This window comes from Lolium perenne, chromosome 5, assembly GCF_019359855.2.
Source record: "Lolium perenne isolate Kyuss_39 chromosome 5, Kyuss_2.0, whole genome shotgun sequence".
Taxonomy (NCBI): domain Eukaryota; kingdom Viridiplantae; phylum Streptophyta; class Magnoliopsida; order Poales; family Poaceae; genus Lolium; species Lolium perenne.
Window position 1 is genome coordinate 262528295 of NC_067248.2, and position 7866 is coordinate 262536160.

At 48.8% G+C, this 7866-nt stretch overlaps 2 protein-coding genes and 1 non-coding gene across 5 annotated transcripts; all 3 read right to left on the bottom strand.

Annotated features, from left to right (window-relative positions):
• Positions 1 to 1421: 1421 nt before the first annotated feature.
• On the bottom strand, positions 1422 to 1503 carry TRNAS-AGA (transfer RNA serine (anticodon AGA)). The gene has a single exon. It is a non-coding gene; the product is annotated as a tRNA-Ser (tRNA).
• Positions 1504 to 1692: 189 nt separating this feature from the next.
• On the bottom strand, positions 1693 to 4230 carry LOC127302922 (probable purine permease 5). Of its 3 annotated transcripts, none has more exons than XM_051333652.2 (2): positions 3960 to 4230; positions 1693 to 3291 (listed from the first exon to the last, which is right to left on the bottom strand). In XM_051333652.2, the coding sequence occupies exons 1-2, from the start codon at positions 4063 to 4065 to the stop codon at positions 2135 to 2137; spliced, it is 1263 nt and encodes a 420-aa protein (XP_051189612.1). In that variant the 5' UTR covers positions 4066 to 4230; the 3' UTR covers positions 1693 to 2134. The 3 variants fall into 3 exon arrangements, with proteins under 3 accessions (XP_051189612.1, XP_051189611.1, XP_051189610.1); XM_051333651.2 differs by having other exon boundaries at positions 1693 to 3297; XM_051333650.2 differs by having other exon boundaries at positions 1693 to 3300; positions 3960 to 4228.
• Positions 4231 to 6281: 2051 nt separating this feature from the next.
• On the bottom strand, positions 6282 to 7553 carry LOC127304403 (uncharacterized). Its single transcript, XM_051335092.1, has one exon. The coding sequence runs from the start codon at positions 7551 to 7553 to the stop codon at positions 6282 to 6284; it is 1272 nt and encodes a 423-aa protein (XP_051191052.1).
• Between the last annotated feature and the right edge of the window lie 313 nt (positions 7554 to 7866).

Genomic DNA, 7866 nt, shown 5'->3' on the forward strand with positions numbered 1-7866 from the left:
GTATCAATTTTCTCCTCTTTTTTTTCAAATTCCTTTTGCTATTTTGAAAACATTTGAAGTTTCAAACTTTGAACTTTCAAAAATATCCATGGCCTTCATAATACATTTATGGCCATGTATTTTGGTTGGAAACTTTTAGAACATTTTGAGCGTTTGAAATCAGAGTGATTTGCACAAACATTAGGGTTTTCAAATATTTCCTTCATTCAATTTTCTTAGAAAATCGTGATGCTCATGATGCACAACAAACCCCTAGGACGGGTTTTTTATTTGCATGTTGAAAACTTTCATCTTCTTCTTATGGTATTCTTGATGAGGACGCGGAGCCCCTAGGATCAGATCATGGGTTGTCAGTGTGGTTTCCTCTTCAACTTCACGAGCCATCCTTCTCCATGTTCCTTTCTTCATAGGGAGGGTTACAGCCGGCACCAGCGCTTCCCCTCCCCATTCTTCTTCATCCCTGATTCGGTACATGTTCTTTTAGTTCTTTTGCCATCTTCAAGAACCAGGTTAGCTGCCCCCCCCCCTCCCCCCCCCCTCCAACCATCAATGCCACTAAGAAAGCCGGAGATGTGTGACGTTCTAGTTTCATTCGCTCATGCCAGTATGGTGGTCTTGAACAACGAGTTTTCCCATTTTCTTGGTGACGTGAGCGATGAGAGCTTGCTGCTGAAGATTTGTACATGTATATTCCCCCCACCCCATCTGCAATAGATATGCTCCTCGAGGAGTACATCCTTAGATCTCCTCGTTGTGCTGCTCTGGGGCGAGGCAGCAGTCAACGTATACGATGACGGTAGTGGTCGTAGCGACGAGGAAGGCTACGAAGAACGTATGGTGCCGGTGTGGTCAGGAAATCGCCGTGGTGGAAGAAGATGGCAATAGGGTCTGTGGTGGCACGATATGTCAACGATGTGACCTAAGAGCCATAAACAAGAGGTCCAAAATTTGAGGAGAAACTCGTGCTTTTTTTTTCTTGGCGTGGAACGGGTGAGCGGGAGAGGATGCACGATGCCATCCTTCTGTTTTTTTTTATCTACGATATTATCGGGCATTCACAAGTTTCACCTTAATAGTAAATATTGTGTTTTATAGTACTCCCTCCGTCTATAAATAGACGTTATTTAGATACAACCAGATTCAGAGAAATCTCAGAGACGTCTATTTATGAACAAAGGTAAAGTAGTATTAATAATTTTCCAAGTGATTGGGCTGTTGCATGTTTAAAAGACATAGCAATGTATGCAAATGGTCGGGCACATATACATTTCAAAATTACAAAAAGCATTTGAGGGTTCGTGGAGAAAAACATACCACTCGGGGATGCACAATTCCATGCTGCTCTTATTTGTTCCACAATGGGAAGTTGAAATAAAAATTCAGGGTGACAGCCGTTTAAAGCATAGTAGCAAGGAAAAAATCGTGGTCGGCAGGATTCGAACCTGCGCGGGCAAAGCCCACATGATTTCTAGTCATGCCCGATAACCACTCCGGCAAGACCACTTTCTGATTATTCCGCACAAAAGTGCTTAATATAAGTTTTTTTCTCCCTCCAAACACCCTCTTGGATTTACTTTCTCTTATCTGAGTAGAGAAAGAACTGATGCTTACGATTAAAAAAAAAAGCAGCATGTTCGGTGCTAGACAAGTACAAACCGATCAATCAGTCAGTTAACCAAATGGACCTTCCAATTTGGAACCTAATTACTCCCATCATGTCCATCCACTCGCAACTGAATAACTGTTACACTGTCACAACAATACACTTTTTAGTAAGATCAGCTCATGGTTCCTGCAACCAACTTCCAGATCGCCCGCCGCTGCTCTCCGCCAACGCCGGAACGCAGGCCGCAGGAACAGCCGAAGATCCAAAGGAGCTCCATCGCGCTGAGGCTTTACGAGCCGAAAAAGAGGTCCGCCCCAAAGAGCGAAACCGTGGCGGTTGTGGCGCATCGGCCGGGGAACATCCCCAAGCTCCAGGGTGTTTTCTATTTTTTCTCTTTTCTGCGAGGACTTTTCTGCAAAGTTCTTGGACACCTGTCCTTCCTAGGTCTTTCTAGGGTGTTCTGCGTGTGTGTGTTGTTCTTGTACTGTTGACTTTGAACACGCAGTTACTTTCTCAAAAAAAAAAAGATCAGCTCATGGTTTGGCTCCCGCTTCGAGATCGATCTCTGGACGTTTTCTTGGCGCCGCCGGAGTGGCCAACGACGTAGGACCCGAACCCCCACACCGTGATGACCAGAGACAGGATCTTGAACCCGCTCATCGGGTCATGGAACCAGATCACCGCCGCCACGCTCGTCACCGGCACCCTCACCGCGTTCAGCACGCCCGCCAGCACCGTCGACCCAAGGTACACAACTCCCGTCGCCCCCAGCACTCCCAGCTGGAATGTCGCCGCCGACCACCCCAACACCATCGCGTACCCTGCCTTGCCTCCCCCTCCGGCGCTGAACACCGCCGCCTCCCACCGCAACGCTCCGAATCCCTCCCCGAAGGCAGCGAGCCCGGCCGACGTGAACGCGAACGCGGACAGAGACACCGCCACCTGCTGCTCCAGAACCACGTGGAACCGGGACGACGAAGCGCCGCCATCATTATTGCCAGCGGCAGCAGCGAGGTGCGTGACGAAGGCGAGCTCCGAGAGCGCGAAGATGAGGCCGTGGAGTGCGGAGCCGGCCACGTCCAGCACGAAGCCCAGCGCGTACTGCTTGCTGGTCACGCCCGGGTACCTGTCGGAGCCCGAGTCCAGCGCCACGATCACCACGCCGGCGGTGATCACGACGATGGCGTTCACCGTCGAGAGCCCCATCCTGTTCTTCGCCTTCACGATCAGGCGTCCAAACACCGCCGAGAAGGCGAGGGACGATGCGGCGACCAAGGAGGCGGTGGAGGCCGGCAGGTACGCGTAGGCCCAGGCGTACATGAGGTTGTCGGCTGCGCTGAGGAGGCCGAGCAGCGCGTACCAGAGGCACAGCCTGGGCGGCGGCGGCCACGTCGGCGACGCCCCGTCGAGGAGGAGGTAGCAGGGAAGCAGGAGCAGCGCCGGGATGGGCCAGCCGGCGACGGCGGACCACGACAGGATCCACTTGCTCTGCCCGCCGCCGTTGTAGTACAGCCGCGACAGCAGACTCGACGCCGGGAACGCGGTGAGCATCGCGCCGGCGCTGAGGACGAGGAGCGCCCAGAAGGATCCGGGCTTGCTGCGGTACGCCGCCGTGGAGGCGGATATGATCTTCGATGCTTTCTGGCGCAGTGAGACGTTGGGCTCCTCCCATTCCTCTTCCATCGCTGCAACTTCTGACGAGCAACCAAGTGGAGCAGGAGAACAAAATTCAGATATGCTGTAACTCCAAATTCAGAAATTCAGACATGCTGCCTATAACAACAACAAAATAACATGGCTGTATCGCTGCAACTGAACTCTAAATTTGCAACAAGATTACCGGTTTCAAAAAAAAAAATTGCAACAAGATTCAGTGAAGTATAAGCGCTATACTGAGGACAGCAAAGTTAGTAGCACAATGCTTGATTTGAAGACAGAACAAGGTTCAGTGGACAAACGGAACCAAGAGCTGTGCGGCTGAAATTCATTAGGTCGTGCTCAACTTCTTGGAAAATAATATAGTACTCCATCATGACAATTTATTCCTTAGTATAAATTATTGGAGTATTTTATTTACTAGTAAAAGCAAAAGCTTTCTGCTCCTCAGTGTACATACTCTTCTGCAGATAACCTAGTAGTCTGATGAGTCAGTAGTTCTCGGCAATCTGACACAAAATTAGTCAGCATCCATGCCCACGGCAACTCTAGATTGTCTTTCGAGGGAAACGATGATTAGCGGTGAGGAGAATTGGATAATCTAGCCCTAGGACTGGACGGAGCAGAGAACCAAGAATTGAATTCCGCTCTGGGAGGAAGAAGTAAGACCGAAGAGGGGGAAAGAATTGTACCGGACCTGGGGCTGGAGCTGTGAGCGGGATTCGGATGGCGTGGTGCCGGAGCCCATTGCCGCCGCCGTCGCCGCCGTGCTTCTCCATGTCCTCTGCCGGCCGCCGGGCCATGCGATGTGGTGTGGAGCCTGGAGTCGGAAGACGCCAAGACGGCGACGACTCCCTGCTGAAAACAGCCTTCGTCTTGTTTTCTTGTGTTGCAGAGATTGATTGGTATGGCACGGTAGGTAGGCTCGCGTCCGATCGTGCCCGCCCTCGTGATTTGGTTTCGTCTTGGGTCTTCCTCTATTTCGGGAGCAAGAAGGGGCGTGCGTTTTTCTACGTGTTTCAACAGTGTACACACACAACAACTCAGGAGACTACTTATGTGTCCCTTTCAGAAAAGGAAAACGCTTATGATCGGCCGACCGATCGCGCGTCGCAAGATCGGTTGCTCCCGAATTCACTCGCGTGCGGTTCATTTCCCTGTGGTCCCAGCGTAGCTAGCTCACCGTTTCCTTTTCCCGTGTGTCGGACCACTGCTGCTGCTCTTTTACTACTCATGTACTGCTAGCACTAGTACTCGATGGTTAGCTAATGTACTACTAGCCTACGAGCTGCAAAAGAAATGTGGAGCGAGAGCCTTCTAGGACTCAAATAACATTGTGACACCAGCTACCTATCGATAATTTTTTTTGTGGTGCTATACAAAAATGTCAAAGATTATTCCGAATTTTAGTGGCAAAATTTGATTATATTTTTTTGATATTATATATATATTACTTTGGCAAACTGGTGTCTCGTCTGTCTTTTGCTGCAAATACACGAGTGACCAGTAGAAATAGGCCTGAGGTCACCGGATGTAGTTCCGTCGGCACTCCGACAAATTGAATTTGTGGTCGTCGTGCCAAATCGGTGATTATAGGGTCACGATTGAGGCCATTTTTTGCCATGAAATTTGTTGAAGATAGCTTATGAATCTATTCGCAAATAGATATCACACAAAAATAGTTATGGAATATTGTTGTAAATCACTATCTGATTTGTTGTGAAAACTTTTACAAGGGAAATTGTAAATGTTATTGACTATTGTTGTAAACACCCCAAAAATTTGTTGGTTTGTTTGCATATTATTATTGTTAATATATTGGTGATTTGTTGTAAAGATATTTTTGGCATCTAAGTTTTTAGTGTTGGAATTATAAAATTGGTGCCAACTATTATTGTAAACATGTATTATTTTTGTTAGTTTTGTTCTTAGTTATTGTTGTAAGTATATTGGTGATTTGTTGTAAAGGTATTTTTGACGTGTGATTTTTTAGTGTTAGAATTATAAAATTGGTACGAACTACTGTTGTAAACATCTATTTTTTTTGTTGATTTTGATGTTAATTATTGTTGTAAATATATTGGTATTTTGTTGTAAAGATTTTTTTTTGCCTTAGGGATTTTTATAGTGTTGTATTTAAAAAAAATTGTGGTTGACTATTGTTGTAAACACCCAATAAATTTTGTAAGTTCTGATGTCAATTATTGTTGTAAATATATTGATACTTTATTGTATTTTTTGATACAAATAATTATCAGTGCCCAAGCCGTTGTTTTTTTGTTGGAATCATTTTTAAGTAGTTTACTCATGTTCTAAAACTCCAACAGCAGCACACGGTGGGCACTACTTTAATGTCCAAAATACAGTATACTTGCACCCGCGCAGTACAACAGCGAGAAAGTTAATGCAGCGGCAGGGAAAAGCGACCTGACACAAGGCAGGTGTAGTAAAGCAAGCCACCTGACACAAGGCAGCAGTAGTAAAGCAAGCACACCACGTGAGGATAGATGGATTGATTGTTAATCACACGATCGTAATCTAACGGCCAGAACAGCAACCGATTTTCTGACCCGCGTCGGCCGACCGACGGCAAGCACGCGCCTTCAGAAAACTCCCCGCATGTTCCTTGCGTACTTGTTGAAAATAAATAAAATAGGGCTCAATCGAAGCTATTTTCGATAAATGGAAAATATATCAACACCAAGATGATATCAATTACATCCAACCTCTGCAATAACAAAGTCTAAATCAAGTCTAGACATTAAGGATACACTACACAACCGAAAGAACTAAATAGGAAGAAGAAAAAATGACCCCACCGAAGCAATCGGAGATTCATAGCAGCAAGAGCACCACTAGTGGCGACGACAACCTACAATCTGAAAAAGGTTCCAAAGCGATGACCATCGTCGTCGTCCGGTGCAACCATCATGGTTAGATCCTGAGCTTTTCACTCTAGAGTAGGTCCAATCTCCAAACGATGCCTTCAACAAGGAAACAACTAGGAAGCCACAATTGCTCAATCGAAGCTATAGCAACAAGTAGCTGGTATCATGTCTCCCGGCATGTTGAGTGTGACTAGTTCCTTTGGATACAAGTCCGGAGGGTGTATCCACATAGCAGCATTTCCCCAGCCAGCTATGAAGTATCCTGTCCTCTCTAGGCCATCGCCGATACTTTGATCTTCTCTACAATACATAAGGCGGTTGTTGTCACATCTCCATGAGTACACTTCGTCGCCAGGCAAGATGGTTTCTCCGGAGCGAGTAGCTTTAGAGTAGTATATATGGTTTCTCTCGAAACCGTGGCGCTCAGCCCCCACTGGCACGGGAACAGCCTTAGACCTCGTCGGCCCCAAGAACAAGGCATAGTTACCAAAACTCGTCACTTCCATCCACTTGTGTGGGAGAGCATCGCCGGCATCATCGGCGTCAACAAGCTCGAAAATCTTGAAGAAGGGCTCATGCTTGGACAACCACCGGTCCCTTGTCGCCATGGATAGTTTACCATTTAGCTCGAGGATATAGCACTCGTACTCGTTCGGATCGTCCTCCGTGGTGGGACGGTGGGGACTTTCGATGGCCAGCTGGTGAGTTGATTCGAACATGGGCGAGCCGTCTTCCTCCATGCCGATCTTAAACTTGATCAACTCCTCGTCGGGGTATGTAAGCCCGTAGAGATCACCGTTGCAGAAGGCGATGTGTGTGAACATCTTGTTCTTCCAGTCATGTAAGGTCCACCCTTGGCGACAACCAACCTTGCACATGGCAATGCTGCGCGACCCGTTGGTAATGGTGGCGAGGATGCATCCGCTAATAGAGGTGGGGCGGTCCGAGAAAACGACATGAGAGATAGGACTCTCCAATCGACCGCCGCATGCCCCCACCTCGGCACCGGAGCAAAGATTCATGACCGTGAGCTCGTGTTTCTTAAAGTCGAACGCGGCGACCCAACCGTCGTCGTGCGAGCCGACGAGACACTTGTTGATCGCCTTGTCCGTGATGGGGATGACATAGCAATAGGCCGGGCCGCGGATACACCGGCGCATTGTCCTGCTGGACCGGCTCTGCGGGGACAGGAGCAGCAGCGGGATGACGGGCGGCGCCGTCCGCAGCAGGGCAGCGTGCCACTGCATGCAGACGGATGCGAGGCTGGCGTGGTCGCGCCACGTGTCGAGCCTGAGGCGGATGTTGTCCAGGAGATCGTCGGGGATGTCGGACCACTGCGCCGCCGACGATCTGGTGCTGCCGCTGTCTTCTCCGTTGCCGGCGGTCGTCCGCGTCGGCGACATCTCGCTAGATCCGTTTTAGCTGCCCAAAATCTAATGATCCGTACGTGTCTGGATCGATCACGAGCGCTATGTAAGGCGCCCGTTTCGTGGTCGATCCGTATCGACGATCGCTGTCCTTTGTTGCGTTGAGTCGCACACGAAGTCGGATCCTACTCCGTTGCGCTGACTCAGTCGATCGTGTGAGTCGGACACGAACTCAAACGCGCGCTGCCGCTGCCGGGCTGGACGCCGATGTTCCACGGTATGCATGCCTGGCATTCCCTGAATCCCGCTTCAGAGTTGAGACTAGCAGCTAGCAGTTTGGACGAGCTAG

Excerpts from the sequence above, each read along its gene's own strand:
- LOC127302922 (XM_051333650.2), bottom strand. The coding sequence starts at position 4,065 with ATGGCCCGGCGGCCGGCAGAGGACATGGAGAAGCACGGCGGCGACGGC. Across the intron at positions 3,301-3,959 it reads GCTCACAGCTCCAGCCCCAG|AAGTTGCAGCGATGGAAGAG; the intron begins GTCCGGTACAAT and ends GTTGCTCGTCAG.
- LOC127304403 (XM_051335092.1), bottom strand. The coding sequence starts at position 7,553 with ATGTCGCCGACGCGGACGACCGCCGGCAACGGAGAAGACAGCGGCAGC.